Source organism: Hyperolius riggenbachi, chromosome 4, assembly GCF_040937935.1.
Source record: "Hyperolius riggenbachi isolate aHypRig1 chromosome 4, aHypRig1.pri, whole genome shotgun sequence".
NCBI classification, from domain to species: domain Eukaryota; kingdom Metazoa; phylum Chordata; class Amphibia; order Anura; family Hyperoliidae; genus Hyperolius; species Hyperolius riggenbachi.
In genome coordinates this window covers 188,381,866-188,399,007 of record NC_090649.1, presented here as the reverse complement: position 1 = coordinate 188,399,007, position 17,142 = coordinate 188,381,866, and the positions used below count along the sequence as shown (strand labels likewise).

Sequence of the window (17,142 nt, the reverse complement as noted above, 5' to 3'; positions counted from 1 at the left end):
GTGGCAGTAATGGGACAAAATGTGGAAAACTTCAAGGGGGCCGAATACTTTTGCAACCCACTGTATATCTGGAGATTAATGAAGAATTGTATGGAGGAGTTAGCTCATATAGAGCTTTGTGTGATAGTGTTAGGAGTTTGAACTAGACCCTTTGGGTGATTGGCAGCCAATATACGTACACTAGAACTAAATTATAAATATTTAAAGATTTATTTCCACCAAATGAGATTGATACTTGTACCTGATAGCAGAGATACTGAAATAGTTGCTCTGTAGATTCCCACTAGTGTCTGGGAAATAAAAAATGAAACACCAGGTTCAACACCAGGAGCACCTTATCAGTGTTCAGTGTGGGTTTGACCGCAGCATCAAATATAATCCAGTATGATGAGCGCAGATTTTTGCTTAGTTCCAGAACATGCAGAAAAAGTTAAAATACCATGCTACAAAGAATCATTGGGTAGGAGGGTTGATCACAGCTGTGACAAAGGAGCTTTAGAACGTCTCCTGATTTTTTCCATATAATAGTACAGCTTCTGAATGGTGCTTGGGGGTCCTCCCATGCAATCATATGACTGTGCTCAAGCCAGGGGCGTATCTTGGTAATGTAGAGCCTATGGCAAACACTGAAATTGCGCCCCCTCTGGTCGGAGCCCTCTTCCCCTCTAAAAACAGCATCCTTTCTCGTGTACATGTGTAATGGTTGCCCCTGTTTTTTGGGCTTAGAATGTTGCTGAACGTACTTTTTTGGAAATATATCTTCTTATTCCCTCTCTGTCCTCTTTGCTAACACTAAGCCAAGTGCGCCGTACATAAGTTAAGTAGCCATGTTCCTCAGATGACAGAATTAATCTGATCCAAGGTCTAAGTGATGGGCAGTCATGGGGCGCAGCACAAGGGCAGACATGGTGGTGCAGGGCAGGAGCAGGCATGGCGCCCATGGGTGCTGTGGCGCCCATGGCACGAGCCATGCCTACACCCCTCTAGATACGCCTCTGGCTCAAGCACAAGAAATGACTCAAGTGTTTTGCATACAGCATCCACCAGACACAACACCAACTGAACACTAAGCACAGATGTCAGTATAAGTCATAGAAATGTATTGTATTGTTTTTATTTGGCATTCTCAGAGCAACAGTAACAATGGGAAATGCCAAAGTACGAAGTTAGGGTGAACCTAGCCTCGGTCTCCTGAATATTACTGGTCCTGTGCAGTAGACAGAACAGCAATGCCTTTATAATTATGGTTATGTTGTGTTATTTTTCAGTGTCAAACAACTTTATTTTATAATGATAATATCTCCAACCTGTATGATGTATATCTGCCTTGTCTTACAGTCTCGAGGCTGCCAGTATTGGATTTGTTGTCGTAATTGACAGACGGAAAGATAAATGGAGCTCTGTGAAGGCTTCTCTGACCCGTATAGCTGTAAGTGCTATTGGCCATAATAGAGTTATTTGGTATGAATTAAAGCTAGTCAACTTCCTGCTCCTGACAATTGCATACTCCCTACACCAAAACAAACACGCGCACACACACACACACACATATACACACACGCACACATGCACACACCCACACACGCGCACACACACACACACACACACACACACACACACACACACACACACACACACACATATATATACACACACACATATACACACACGCACACATGCACACACCCACACACGCGCATGCACACACACACACACATATACACACACATATACACACACATATACACACACACGCGTGCACACACACACGCACATGCACACACCCACACACGCGCGTGCACACACCCACACACACACGCCCACACACACACGCCCACACACACACATATACACACGCACACACGCGCGTGCACACACCCACCCACACACATATACACACACACCCGCACGTGCACCCACCCACACACACACGCACACACGCACACACACGCACACACGCACGCACGCACACACACACACACACCCACACACACACCCACACGCACGCACACACGCACGCACACACACACACACTGCAGAAAAAGTACTTCTTTCACAAAACCCATCAGTACAGCAAGCTTACCTAAAGCCTGGTCGTTTTTATTGGCCAATCATTGTACCACTTTCATTTAGTATGAGGGTTTACCTACACAATCTGCTCATAACATTCAAAATCTGTTGACCTTCATACTGCATTGAGGTGGTAAAATTGGTCACTGATTGGCCAATTAAAATTGAAGGTGTGTACCAGGCTTTAGTCTTTTGCTTAGCTCAGCTGTGTCTGACACAGGTACACACAGGTACATTGCTGATTTCCTCAGTTATTGAGTAGATGTAAAATGGAGAGTCTACAATTAAACAGTTCACTCATTTAGAACAGGGCTTCCAAACCCTGTCCTCAAGTACCACCAACAATGCATGTTCTGTATAAATCCAAGAGGTACTGTGGTTAATCAGCTCTGCTGAGACACTAATTACCTCACCTGTGACTGTTTGTGGTTTTCTGCAAAACCTGCACTGTTGGTGGTACTTTACGGCAGGGTTGGGAAGCCCTGATTTATAACACAAAATAAAATCCACTTGGATGTATACAGACCCTAACCATGCCCATCGAGTAACTCACAACAAGCACAGGAGCCAAAAGAACTGAAATTTGGAGAATTCTGTAGGTCAAGAAGTGTACTATAAATATTATAGTGATTGCAAGGAAACATACTTAGAATCATAGCTGGCTGCAGATTGTATTGATGAGCCAATTTTTATTAACATCAAATTACAAAATGGTTTCTTCAGCGCTGCGCGCGCTTATGGAATTTAACAACACATATTTTAAAAGTAAGCTGTAACCTGCTCAAGTAGTTCTGCTAATTGCATTGAAACCATCAGGAGAATGCTGGTATAATGCAAGTGCCAGATCCCTGGTCATCACTGTATGGTGCAGTATCTGCATTCCACAATGACTGCTGTATGCTGCAGAGTTCACAGAGGATCATGAGGAAATCCTGCCAATAGCATCTTCCTCTTCACTCTCATCGGAGCTGCACATGTCACATGAATATCATTTGGCTGTCATCTCATCAGAGTAACACAGCCAAACCCAGATGAAATGACAATACACAAACACATTGAAGTATGTTGATGTTCAAGGCCTAAGATTAGATAAAAATAATTATGAAAATTAGGATTCTTATGAGCCTTAGAAAACATTAAATAAAAAATGCATTCTGTCTTTCAAATAAGAGTTAGCACAGAACAAGCATAAGTGATACCGCTGTAATCATCAGTGTTTAATTTCTCTGTAGGGTGCCTTTCCTGGGAACTTGCAGCTGGTCTTTGTTTTGCGGCCTTCCCGGTTTATCCAGCGCACCATCGCTGACATTGGCATTAAACTCTACAGGGATGACTTTAAAATGAAGGTACCGGTAAGCGTTTGTTTTCGTCTCATGTCCTACCTCCTGCATGTTGTCATATGTATCCATCATCATATGTGTTAACACCTTCACCTTAGTTTGGATTAAAGGGATTTTTCTTCATAATATAACATAAAACATTTACAACTTACCAGCTACTTTACATTTCCTAGTTTATTTCTTAAAATAAAGATTTTCACATCATTAACTTGTTTAATGTGTACAGGAGATATACAGTGGAGGAAATAATTATTTGACCCCTCACTGATTTTGTAAGTTTGTCCAATGACAAAGAAATGAAAAGTCTCAGAACAGTATCATTTCAATGGTAGGTTTATTTTAACAGTGGCAGATAGCACATCAAAAGGAAAATCGAAAAAATAACCTTAAATAAAAGATAGCAACTGATTTGCATTTCATTGAGTGAAATAAGTTTTTGAACCCTCTAACAATAAAAGACTTAATACTTAGTGGAAAAACCCACAGAGCACAGAGGTCAAACGTTTCTTGTAATTGATGACCAAGTTTGCACACATTTTAGGAGGAATGTTGGTCCACTCCTCTTTGCAGATCATCTCTAAATACCTAAGGTTTCGAGGCTGTCTCTATGCAACTCTGAGCTTGAGCTCCCTCCATAGGTTTTCTATTGGATTAAGGTCCGGAGACTGACTAGGCCACTCCATGACCTTAATGTGCTTCTTCTTGAGCCACTCCTTTGCTGTATGTTTTGGGTCATTGTCGTGCTGGAACACCCATCCACGACCCATTTTCAGTTTCCTGGCAGAGGGAAGGAGGTTGTCGTTCAGGATTTCACGATACATGGCTCCGTCCATTTTCCCGTTAATGCGATTAAGTTGTCCTGTGCCCTTAGCAGAAAAACACCCCCAAAGCAAAATGTTTCCACCCCCATGCTTGGCGGTGGGAACGGTGTTTTGGGGGTCATAGGTAGCATTTTTCTTCCTCCAAACACAGCGAGTTGAGTTAATGCCAAAGAGCTCTATTTTGGTCTCATCAGACCACAGCACCTTCTCCCAGTCACTCACAGAATCATTCAGGTGTTCATTGGCAAACTTCAGACGGGCCTGCACATGTGCCTTCTTGAGCAGGGGGACCTTGCGAGCCCTGCAGGATTTTAATCCATTGCGGTGTAATGTGTTTCCAATGGTTTTCTTGGTGACTGTGGTCCCTGCTAATTTGAGGTCATTCACTAACTCCTCCCGTGTAGTTCTAGGATGCTTTTTCACCTTTCTCAGAACCATTGACACCCCACGAGGTGAGATCTTGCGTGGAGCCCCAGAGCGAGGTCGATTGATGGTCATTTTGTGCTCCTTCCATTTTTGAAAAATCGCACCAACAGTTGTCACCTTCTCTCCCAGCTTCTTGCTAATGGTTTTGTAGCCCATTCCAGCCTTGTGCAGGTCTACAATTTTGTCTCTGACATCCTTGGACAGCTCTTTGGTCTTTCCCATGTTGGAGAGTTTGGAGTCTGCTTGATTGATTGATTCTGTGGACAGGTGTCTTTTATACAGGTGACTAGTTAAGACAGGTGTCCTTAATGAGGGTGACTAATTGAGTATAAGTGTCTAACCACTCTGTGGGAGCCAGAACTCTTAATGGTTGGTAGGGGTTCAAAAACTTATTTCACTCAATGAAATGCAAATCAGTTGCTATCTTTTATTTAAGGTTATTTTTTCGATTTTCCTTTTGATGTGCTATCTGCCACTGTTAAAATAAACCTACCATTGAATGATACTGTTCTGAGACTTTTCATTTCTTTGTCATTGGACAAACTTACAAAATCAGTGAGGGGTCAAATAATTATTTCCTCCACTGTATAGGCAGGGTTAACATCAGTCAAATGTTTGCGTGCCATTTTTACAGGTCTAGTATTATTTATTTAAAGCGGACCTGAACTCAGAATGTCCTCTCTGTTCTAAAAGACACACAACTGCATAATAACCTTTAAACAAAAAACATTTCTTTGTCACAGCTGATACAAATCCTAAAATTAATCTGGATGTTTCTATTTCCTGATTCATGGAAACACATACATTGTTAACAGCCTGTACTTTCAAATGAGCTTATCTGCCATGGCAGTCATGTGACACAGGGGAAAGATCAAATTACAACAATTACAACAAACACCAATGAGGGGGAATTAAACAGGCTAAACTCTCCAAATACATACAGTGTGCATTTCTCTGTTTTCCTACTGTCCTGTTTAAGAGTCCAGGCTGTGAGGGAAACACTGACTCCCATAAGCAGACCTGCCCAGGCTGAAGGGGACAGGGGAAGAGGCTACTGGTCAAGAATCTATCTATCCTGTTACTCCCCAGAGGCAGAGAATCGGTCCGTCAAGATGAGCAAGATGAGCATAGTCTACGTAAGCTGCACGCTCCATTGTACATGGTGAGCGTGCATAACTGTATTCCTGTCACATGGGTAGAAGGGCTGCCAGATTGTGTTACATGGAAAAGGTGCTTAGTCATATGAAACTATTTATACACATGAATGAAGCATAGAATTGACTGACTGTTTAGGTAAGGACTCATACTACACAGAAGTGGTAAATTTAACCAATCATTGCCTAATCAAAATTGAATGTGTGTATGTACCCTTAAGTAACACATGGCCTCCTCTTCATATGCAGCTTCATCTTCAGACCTCATAATGAGGAACTTCACTACTAATTTATTTCTTCTTTCAGAGGTCCTGATTTTTTAGGGGGAACATGAGCAGTACAGTGAAGAGTTCTCATGGTAACAAATGAATGATAGGAGCCACAGTGTATAGTAGAGCCCTCCTCCCCGTGCGAAGCAGCTCAACTCAGCACATGCTGTGTGCTTGGTATAATAAGATGCAATGCTATAGTTCGTAGCCGTACACGGGGATTCGGGTGCCGGCAATAGCTGCTCCGAGTTGCTATGACTCAGAGGGGAAATAGTATTCAACGCGGCTGGGAATTTCAGCGGCAGCAGGGTGAGACGTCATTGGGCTCGCCCTGCGCCCAACTGCCTGGCGGCGTAATAATATGTACACCTCCCTGTGTGCTCCTCACCACCACCATATGAACTTAGTGACTCATCTGCTATACTGTATTTATCCTGGCGCACCATTGTTTATTGTTGCATAACTATTTTGTGTACTATTGTTTATCGTTGTAATGTCTCTGTGTAACATTGTTTTTTTTTAGCTTTTTATAAAGTTTAGTAAAAATTAAAAAAAAATGTAAATAGTTGTACTGCAGTAACTTTCTGCTACTGAGATTGTTCTTTCCTTTGTCACCTTTATGTTTGGAAAATGCCACAGTGTAGTGGCTGTTTTTTGTTTTTGTTTTTTTAAATGTCCTGACAAAAGCATACCTCCCAGCTTTTTGAGATAAGAAAGAAGGACACATTAAGACACACCCATGCCACACCCCTAACCACATCCCCACCACACCCCTCGCCATGCATATCACAAAGAATTCAGAGGCAAAAGATGTTGTTTTATCATTCAAACTACGCTGGTCCTTTCTATAATCATTAGTTTTCTTTTTATTTTAACATTTAAAAATAAGAAATGTACCAATTTACGGTAATTGATGGGAGTCAATTAAATACATTTTTCAGTAGAAAAATACACATATTAACAAAGATCTGTAAATCAGTCTTAAAAGAGGGACAAATAAGGAAGAAAGAGGGACAGAAGGATTTGGTTCCCAAGGAAGAGCTGTCCCTTCTTTTTCTCCCTTTTTTTTTCTTCCTGACATCATCACTTTTTAAAGATGCATTTTGTAAATCAGGCCTCTTGTCTACCAAGATGCATTCTGGGATGTTTACATTAGCAGAATCTGCAGGCAGCAGCCCTACTGACTCTCGTCTCTGCAGCTCAAGAAGCTGCATCTTTCCTTTTTCCAATGAATCTGTATTTAACAATCACGTGACAAAGATTATACACTTGATTTACAACAAAAGAATGTCTACATTAAAGTTGTGTGTAAAAGATGTATTAAGTAGAAAGGAGAATATATATTCAGAAAATAAAATATTATTACACGGCTGACCACCAAAATAAGATCATGGAAAAAGTTGCTTTAAGTACTGATTTAAATTAATATAGTTAAATGATGTGCAAGATTTTAAAGCATGCCAGAGTTACTTTGCATATATCAGTTCTTTCCATTGTGAAAAGACAACATATCCCATTGGCTAAAGTTCCAAAAAATAAAGAAAGCAGACCAACTGCCTTATATTAGTTTAAATCAAAATGGAAAATTGAAATTTAATTACAGGCAAGATACACTGATTTTCTGTATAAGAAGTACCAGTACTGTATAACTCAGATATTTTTACCCTCACAGAGAGTTTTATTATTCTCGTATTCTATTTTTAAGTGTGAATCTAATATATTAATTAAACATATATGTTCCCAGTCTTCCATCTTTGATCCCCCCTTGTCTAAAATGTGTGTTTCAATTATACTACTGACCTAAAATGTAATAATTACAAATAATGCTGTACTTGCTACTTTTTGCAGATTATTATGCTAAACTCTGTTTCGGATCTCCTTGGATACATAGACAAAAGCCAGTTAACCACAGAGTTAGGAGGCACCCTGGAATACACACATAGTCAGTGGATCCAGCACAGAACAGTGAGTATTGACAGTTTAGCATTTAGTCATTTTAAAGAACCATAGAAGCAGTTTATTCAGCAATAATGTATGTGATGAAGTTCATTTGAAACCACAGAGAGATGCAAGTTACCCAGATTTATTTACTAAGACGTTTAGGCTGGATTCACACTTTCCTAACTTTAGTAGGCCTCACCATCTGGCCAGTCGTGCGCCTTCAGAAGAGCGCGGCCGGTCGGATTACTGGAGGGAATTAGAAGATAACGGAGCTGTCAAAGAGGACAGTGAGAGAGCGTGTATACGGATGCAGCCTGGCAGTGGCGTAGCTAAGGAGCTGTGGGCCCCAATGCATATTTTACATTGTGTCCCCCCAAGTACTCTATACTTAACAATTTTTTACAGTGCACCAAAATCTGCAAATGGCAATTACAGTGTCAGAGGTGTAAGAATGGAATGGGGGACAGTTTGTTAATGATTACTACTATTCAAGTATCAATAGAAGTGATTATTATGAGCACCGGACCAACAGAGAGCTAATACTGCAGTTGAGAGAGGGCCCCTCTGGCCCAAGGGCCCCGATGCGGTCGCAACCTCTGCACCCCCTATTGCTACGCCCTGCAGCCCGGAGCCAGTGACGGACAAGAAAAGTATACTGCACCGGGCATTGGGAAGGGGGGGGGGGGGACATTGTAGGAAGGACTGCGCTGGGGGTTTTGTCACGTTCATCCCTCATCTTGATTTAGCACAGCATTACCACCACGCACCCGATCAAGCAAATTAGCCGTACATCTTGCAGCATGTCCAATCTATACATACAACCAATTTCGGCCTGAAATTGGTCGCATCGTCAATCAGACATGCTCTTGGCGGCACAGGTTTTCATCTGATCCGATTACAATAATCAAATCAGATGGTTGATCGGCTGCCAAGTCACCTGATGTATGGCCACTTTTAGAAGAAAAAGTGAATTGCTTATGTGCTGAAGGCCGTTAGCCACCAGCAAGCAAGAAAATACACAGAATCATTTTGACAGTACTTTTTCACTTATTGTACTTAAATGAATAAAGGCATTTCTCCTTGATCATTTTTCATCTTCTATTTAATTTAACTTTTCAGTGTTTTGACACTACTGCAAAATAGTTTTGTCACTACTTTCTCACCTACTTTTTGGTACTTTTTCAATTGCAAAAGTGCTGAAAAGTTATTCTGAATAGAGGATGAAAAATTATCTCTTAGGAGAAAACTCAGTGGGAAAAAGTTAATTGAAATTTTAAACAACAATTGTGGACAAGCACCATCTAAAATAATTATAAATTATACTAAGGGGAATGTGCTAATTGGGCAATTAAGTATTGAGGGAAAGAGGAGAAAGTTCCCAATATATACAGCACCAGACCACTCAATAATATTCCAAATATAATACAAAATTTATTGGTAAATAGTAACCAGATTAAAATTGATAAAAATCACCTGAGGTGATAGCAGCCGTGTATACAAAAATAATACAATAGTCCAATAATCATAAAGGTAACAATGACTCCCAAAGCATCAATAAAACATCAATTTGTAAGCAGACCAAAGTAATCAATTAATACAATGTAACACACTAATACATCTCTTAAAGAGGAACTGTAACGGCAAAACGTCCCATGGGGGGTACTCACCTCGGGTGGGGGAAGCCTCAGGATCCTGATGAGGCTTCCCACGCCGTCCTCTGTCCCACGGGGGTCTCGCTGCAGCCCTCCGTACAGCCGTGCCGTAATATTTACCTTCCCGGCTCCTGCGCAGGTGCTCTGACGGCTGTCGGCTCCGAAGTAGGCGGAAATACCCGATCGCCGTTGGGTCCGCTCTACTGCGCAGACGCAAATCTCCGGAGCCTGCGCAGTAGAGCGGACCCGACGGAGATCGGGTATTTCCGTCTATTTCCGAGCCTAAAGCAGCCACAGCGCCCCCGCTGGAGCCAGCAAAGGTAAATATTGAAATTACAGTCGGGCCTGTCGCCGGCTGTTCAGAGGGCTGCAGCGAGACCCCCGTGGGACGCAGGACGGTGTGGGAAGCCTCATTAGGATCCGGAGGCTTCCCCCACCCGAGGTGAGTACCCCCCAGGGGATCTTTTCTAAGTTACAGAGTACTTGTGCCTTTAAGAAATGCAGAAATAAATAAATTGCACAATTCCAAATAGTGAATAATAATTTACACAATAGTACTGAAGTGCCAGGGAAGAGAGGCCACTATAGGTAGAGCCCGCGCAATGCATTAAGGCGAGCGGCTGGTACGTATACCTCTCCCCTACCTCTGCCATGTAAGTTTTTTAGCACCTCTCTCTATATTTCTAAACCCTTTTCACACGATCTCTGTTTATACAACTGCTACAGTGACACTCTGATCACTTTCTTCATATATTTGAGACCTATGGTGGCCTCTCTTCCCTGGCACTTTAGTACTATTGTGTAAATTATTATTCACTATTTGGAATTGTGCAATTTATTTATTTCTGCATTTCTTAAAGGCACAAGTGTCACTGTATTATTTTTCACTGTTCTGGGTATAATCAGGGCCGGATTTGTACTTTTTACCGCTCAAGGCCCACTATCACCAGCCGACCCTGACTAATTGCATCCAGGACCATTCAGATTCCAGCTTCCAAGTCTTCCTCCATCCACAGTCAAACACATGGGCACATCACGTGGTGGGAAGCCAGCCTCACACACAGATACATAATCCTGGATCTACTGTGTTTACTGAAAGAGCCTTTTCATCCCCTGATTGAGTGCCAGACCAGGCCACCCCCTGCTATATACAAGCTAAGCAGGGTGGCCACAGACTGGGTCTGGCTGCTACTGCTAAAGGCTAGTGTCTATCTATGCTTGTACAGGGTGCAGAAATGGGACGTCCGGCTCTTGAGTCCCCAACGCTGTGAATGTTCGGCAGGTTAACTGCCAATAAAGCCTGCTGCCCACAGCCCGCCCGTTACATCCTGGCGCCCTAGGCCATGGCCTAGGTGGCCTTGCCAGAAATCCGGCCATGGGTATAATCCTTAGGACTTAAGAGATGTATTAGTGTGTTACATTGTATTAATTTGGTCTGCTTACAAATTGACGTTTTATTGATGCTTTGGGAGTCATTGTTACCTTTATGATTATTGGAATATTGTATTATTTTTGTATACACGGCTGCTATCACCTCAGGTGATTTTTATCAATTTTAATCTGGTTACGATTTACCAATAAAGTTTGTATTATTTTTGGAATATTATTGAGTGGTCTGGTGCTGTATATATTGGGAACTTTCTCCTCTTTCCCTCAATGGAAAAAGTTAATTGCACATGGGCCAAGGTGTGAAAATATCATCTAGGACAGGAGTGTACAGACTTTTTAGGCCAAGAGCCATACCACTGTTCTTGAGAGTGCTAGGGGGCCAAACTACCGAAATTAAACACAATTTTTGATGATTGTCATTACGTACACCATTGCCTGGAACATTTTGTCAAATAAAACATTTCCACGGGAAAAAACCCATATACTGTGTGCAGTTAGCATAGTGGCAGCTGCTAATCAGTGGCTGTTCTTGCTGCTGGCAGTGGCTGCTACTGCTACAATGGTAGCTGATAACCTACAGGGAAGCAAAGGGGAAAGCAGAACGGCAACATAAGGTGGCCCCTGTATGTGGCACCGCAGCTAGGGCCTGCAGGTCGCATTGAATTAACAACTGTAGAGAGCTTTAGGGGCCACCAGAAAAGGCTTGGCAGGCCACATTTGGCCGTTGGGCTGGACTCTGGACATGCTTGACCTAGGAGAAAACTTTGGAGATAAAGTGAATTGCATATGGTCACAGAATCTACATCCTGGAATCCAAAGTGGTTAAGGGTATAGTTGGTTTGTCACTGTTCTGCTAAAATATGATGAAAATCTAGCCGTGCAAGGCGGTAAAACCAATCCGTTTGTGATCAGGAAGATTTTAGTTGTTTTGTAGATCAAGTAAACATCTACTGTGCATGGCTACTTGGCTAGCACTTCACTAGGCAGGAGAGTCTGGGGCATAATAGCTCAGTTGGGGCATAAAAGAACAGTATAACTAGGGCTGTGCTATTAACTTCTGACATCCCATGCCTAAAGAAATGCTCTTTGATCATAGGATGACGGAAAAAGGAGTACAGTAATCTTACAGCCCATGCTAGTAATCCTACAGCCCATGCAGCGCAGACCTGTATTATATTTTGTATCAGGGACCAGGAGTTAATCTGCCCCACTGGTTTTATGTAAAAATATCAGTGTCCCCTTGAGCAATGAATAGCAGTTACACAGTAGAACTTGAGGTAGCAATGGCCTGCACATCGTAATTAATGCAGCTTTATGAACAGTGACATACTGTATAAAGAAAGAAGGTCCCCACTTAGGTGACGTGAAGGGACTGCTGTACAAATAAATGAAAGCAACATCTGTGTTCTGTCCAAGTAAACATTTTCTGACACACAAATATTTTATGATCTATTTTTCTATATACTAGGCTATTGAGAGCTTTGCCCAGGTTGTGAAGACTACAGCCCAGAGTTTGCAAACATTTGGGACAAGCCTGGCAGAAACGGAACTCCCCAATGATGTCATCTGCACAGAGGAGCTTCTCTTGTCGCATACAGACCGCCAGACTAAGCTGAAAGTAGGTGCTAACTACAACAAGGGATGTTTATTTCATAATGCCTTATATATTTCTTAACCTAGTCTTGTAACTTTATTTGTGAAAAGAAAAATTGTGAAAAGCATAAAAAGGCTGTTCTGGCCCTGTAAATCTTGCTCTTGAAACTACTGTAAATACTTGCCTCATCCCAGGAACTGGGCAAAAAATTAAAACAATTCTGATTATTTGACAAACCATAGGCTTAACATAGAAATTGAGATGGATCTATTTTAAGTACACTAGGGTGGTGCTCTTGAGTGTGAGGCCCATTGTTACCCTTGTTACAGTACTGCCTTGATCTCCATGGGAAAGGTTCAGGGGGTTAGGCGGTCTCTATTGTTCCTATAGGTTAAACGTATGCTGGAAGGTGCTTGTACACCAGGAGGGGCTTGTGTGTATTTTGTTTTCTTTTTTATCCTACTTCAAGGGTTTCTTTGGAAGTTGGAGTGTTGTTTTTTCTGTTCTGTTTATGTCCACAGTATTTACAACTGTCTTTTTACAGAATGTTTGTATGTTGTTGCTAAAAGTTTTTCAATAAAAAATATTGTTGTAAAACAGAAATCTAGATGGACAGGCACTTTACAGCCCATGGATATCTTCATGATGTCAGGTGACAATGATAAACTGCCATGCATCCCAATATACAGCGTACAGGATGTTTACGCCATTCTGTTAATGTTAGTGTTACAAAAATCTTTCCGAAATACTTCTTTATAAATAGTACTGCAGACAGAGCTGAAAATCATACATTTGAACTCTTGTTACCTCTCCAAAGGATTGCAATTATATTTATTTCTTTATTCTTAGAATAAATGACAGCGTGGTTAGTTGACCATACTTTTATTCACTGCATTTAATCCAGGCCTGAACTAAAGTTTCTTCTATTTGATCTCTGCCATATCTAAATAATGTTATTTACTAGTGTTGTGCAGTGTCATCTAACTTTTCTAACCAAAGCTGTAGAATCTGCTGTCTGTTTCACATAGGACTTTCATCAGATTTTTTTTTAATTCTGGAAATTTGCTAACACTCACGGTGATCAAGGGGTCAGGACCATCCCAAACTTGCACATACCCCAGCTGATCCGGGGACGTCGAAAAACCCTGGGCCAGTTAACCTTAAAAGGGAAAAATTCCTCTCCGACGCCTGATGATCCGTTAGAGAATAGATAACATTTTCTAGTCTCAGCTACTGATTGGGATGAAGATCAGAGAAAATTGCCCTTGTCCAAAAAGGGGAAATCAGCAGCCAAAAAAGCACATCAAGGTATCAAATCTAAAGTGTGTGGTTTTAAAAGGTCCAGTTCTTGTAACTATAAGGCCAGATTTTGTTTGAGTGATGGAGGCAGAGAGCTTAATCTGTAAAGACACAACACTTCCTCAGTCAGTCTTTCTGCTGAATTTCTCCTTATGAATATGTACGCTGTCATCAGACTTTTCCATGGTGCCAGGTACAGAGACAATGTGTAAACCAAAATAAGCAACCTCTTTGTAACTGTATGATATTTATCTTGCAGGATGATTTAAAACTAGCTGTGCAACAAGGTGGGACTCTGCTGACCTGTATAAAAGAGCCAGTGTCCAAAGACCCGAGCTGCAAACTGACACCGGACAAGCTGGAAAATATGGCTACTGTTGAAAGGTTTGTATAATACTCGCTGCTCTGACTCCTCAGCTCCGTTCAGTGTAATATGAAGAAGACAAGTCACTGTGTGCGATCGAGAAAATCTCTTAGTAGATAAACATTCAGAGAGCAATGTAAAGCTTGCTACCTAATCATAGACGTGCTATGCTGGCCACACACACACACAGATTGTCACAATTTTTACTGTGGGTTTGAACTGAATTTTCAGTACATATATTTTTTTTTATAGAAATTGAGATGGATCTATTTTAAGTAAACTAGGGTGGTGCTCTTGAGTGTGAGGCCCATTGTTACCCTTGTTACAGTACTGCCTTGATCTCCATGGGAAAGGTTCAGGGGGTTAGGAGGTTTCTATTGTTCCTATAGGTTAAACGTATGCTGGAAGGTGCTTGAACACCAGGAGCTCCTCAGCTCCGTTCAGTGTAATATGAAGAAGACAAGTCGCTGTGTGCGATCGAGAAAATATCTTAGTAGATAAACATTCAGAGAGCAATGTAAAGCTTGCTACCTAATCATAGACGTGCTATGCTGGCCACACACACACAGATTGTCACAATTTTTACTGTGGGTTTGAACTGAATTTTCAGTACATATATATATTTTTTATATTTTCTTCCCACTCGCTAAATGATTTCACATTTTATCTCTGATTACAAGTGAAATTTATGGATGTTTGTAAAGCAGTAATAACAGTTGGTTAAGGCAGGCCATACATTAATAGATTTCTACTCGATGTGGAGAAAAGATAGATGCCTCACTGAACTGAATGTAATCAGAGTGGTCTATTCCTTCCACACTGTGCCCATAGATATTCAATAGATTTCAGCATGAATATCTGTTGATTATTATTATTATTGATTTATAAAGTGGCAACATATATTGATGGGCAGCATTGCACAGCACACAGCGATACAGTGCAATGTTATGGGCCGTCAATCCACCGCTGCTCTTGCCCTGCCTCGTGTTTGATTAAGATCTTCTCTACAATCAGGTCAACAGTTTACATTATATGACCTGACTGGCAAATGACTGAGCAGAAGATTCCCTCCCCTATCTTTGACGTGTTCATCTGTATGGATGGTCTTGGGTGCAGGTCCAAATGTCTATATATTCTTTAGGTGTGAAATTGTGGTTGTAAGTAAAAGTCATCCATAGTTTTTGTTTGAAATTGTTCCTGAATTAATGTACATGTTAAGGTTAGGGAGAGGTAATGGATAGGGTTAGAAATATCAATAGATGTAAGTTTAGGTTAAGTATGTTTTAAATGGTGTAGGTTAGAGTTAGGCTTAGGTTAGGTTCAGGCCTGGATTTACAACACAGGAGCCTATAGGCACAAATTTCCTGGCACCATAGACTTCGTCCTCCATACACCTACAAACCCCCGCGAAACTGCATCGCAAGTGTGCTGGCTGTTCCAGCTGTCACGTCTCCCTTACTTCCTCTTGCCCATCATGCATAACTACAGATGTCCCTTAACTTTAGATAGCCATAAATACCCTCAATATTAAGTATTTAGAGGTACTCCCAAGTATTAGATAGCCAGGGAAACCTCAGTATTAGTAGCTAGAGGTGCCCCTAACTGAAGGGAGATCTCATCAGTAGATTGCAGAAAGTGAGTAACCTCTCATTTACACTCTCATCAGGACTCTGCATAGGAAGAGAGGGAAAGCCCTCAGGGTGTGGAGTGAGCCGCCTTTCCATTATCAGCCTCCTATAGGCACGTGCCTACAGTGCCTTATGGTAAATCCGGTCCTGGTTAGGTTAGATCAAGGTTAATATTAGGGCTTTTAGGAAGGCTGCTAATGGTAATTATGGGGTTATAGATAGTGTTTGGAATGTGGGAGGGGAGACCTTAGAGTTAGATTTAGGTAGCAGGTAAGTTAAACTAAGTAGGTTAGTACCGGATTTCTCAATCATTTACGCGCACAAAGTTTTACGCGCGCTAAGTCCCATAGGCTTTAATGGGCACTGTGCAGTACGCGCGTAAAGTTTTACGCGCATAAAATTTTGCGCGCGTAAAGTTTTATGCGCAAAAAGCTTGTTTAGACGTGCCAAGGGGGTTTTCACAGGCGTGCTAACAGTTAGCACCGCTTTGTGAATCAAGCCCCTAGTGTTAAACACTTAAAGTGCAAAATAATGTTTCCTTACCACAAAACACAGCGATGTAATAAATAACCTCTGAGATAAATTAAATGAATATACTAAGTGATATAAAATAACGATAATCCTTAACAATGTCATATGGATTCTAAAAACAGCAGATCAATGAAACTTAAAGGGTTTTTTCTTTAGAAGGATTTAAATGACATTACTTATAGAAATGAGAATACATAGAAATTGCAGATAGTACCAACTAGCAATGGTTTACAATAATAACATAGTACAGGAACTTAAATGTACCCAGCCTAGAATAGGTATCTTATATTATATTACTTGAGGTCAGCTAATCACATTCGCAATCCATGATGTGAAGGCCAACATCCACCATATATCACCAAAGGTCCTGTGGAGAGAGAAAAGATGATTTGAATCACTTGCATCTCTAGTACCGTAGTTTCGTATGAATTGGTTCACGGGCAGTTATCTTCAGCTATGGACAAACACATGCAGAAATTGTGAGCAGAACAGGAATCCCATACTACTGGAGGATAGTCAACTATAATGTTACAATTTTAGTGTATGATAGGTGGGCCTTCTGACACTGTTAAAATGCAGAGACAAAGACACTTTCCTTTCAAAACTGGCTAGTGTTACCAAAATACTCATCCTACACTTTAGTGTGATATTTACCTTTTATATA

At 41.3% G+C, this 17,142-nt stretch overlaps 1 protein-coding gene and 1 long non-coding RNA gene across 6 annotated transcripts in view; one reads left to right on the top strand and one right to left on the bottom strand.

Moving 5' to 3' along the window:
• Nucleotides 1-17,142, top strand: part of MCF2L2 (MCF.2 cell line derived transforming sequence-like 2) — a 448,572-nt gene that overhangs the window by 81,000 nt on the left and 350,430 nt on the right. For 4 of the 5 annotated variants that reach the window (XM_068281096.1, XM_068281100.1, XM_068281099.1 and 1 more), the window contains exons 4-8: nucleotides 1,339-1,429; nucleotides 3,303-3,422; nucleotides 7,929-8,045; nucleotides 12,531-12,680; nucleotides 14,215-14,339. In XM_068281096.1, the coding sequence (XP_068137197.1) occupies nucleotides 1,339-1,429; nucleotides 3,303-3,422; nucleotides 7,929-8,045; nucleotides 12,531-12,680; nucleotides 14,215-14,339 (603 nt within the window). The remainder of the gene's footprint in view (nucleotides 1-1,338; nucleotides 1,430-3,302; nucleotides 3,423-7,928; nucleotides 8,046-12,530; nucleotides 12,681-14,214; nucleotides 14,340-17,142) is intronic. The other variant, XM_068281097.1, reaches the window with a different exon arrangement.
• The window catches only part of LOC137571647 (uncharacterized), a 63,078-nt gene continuing 62,712 nt past the window's right edge, over nucleotides 16,777-17,142 (bottom strand). Inside the window, exon 4 of the long non-coding RNA XR_011031398.1 lies at nucleotides 16,777-16,845. This is a non-coding gene — a long non-coding RNA (uncharacterized lncRNA). The remainder of the gene's footprint in view (nucleotides 16,846-17,142) is intronic.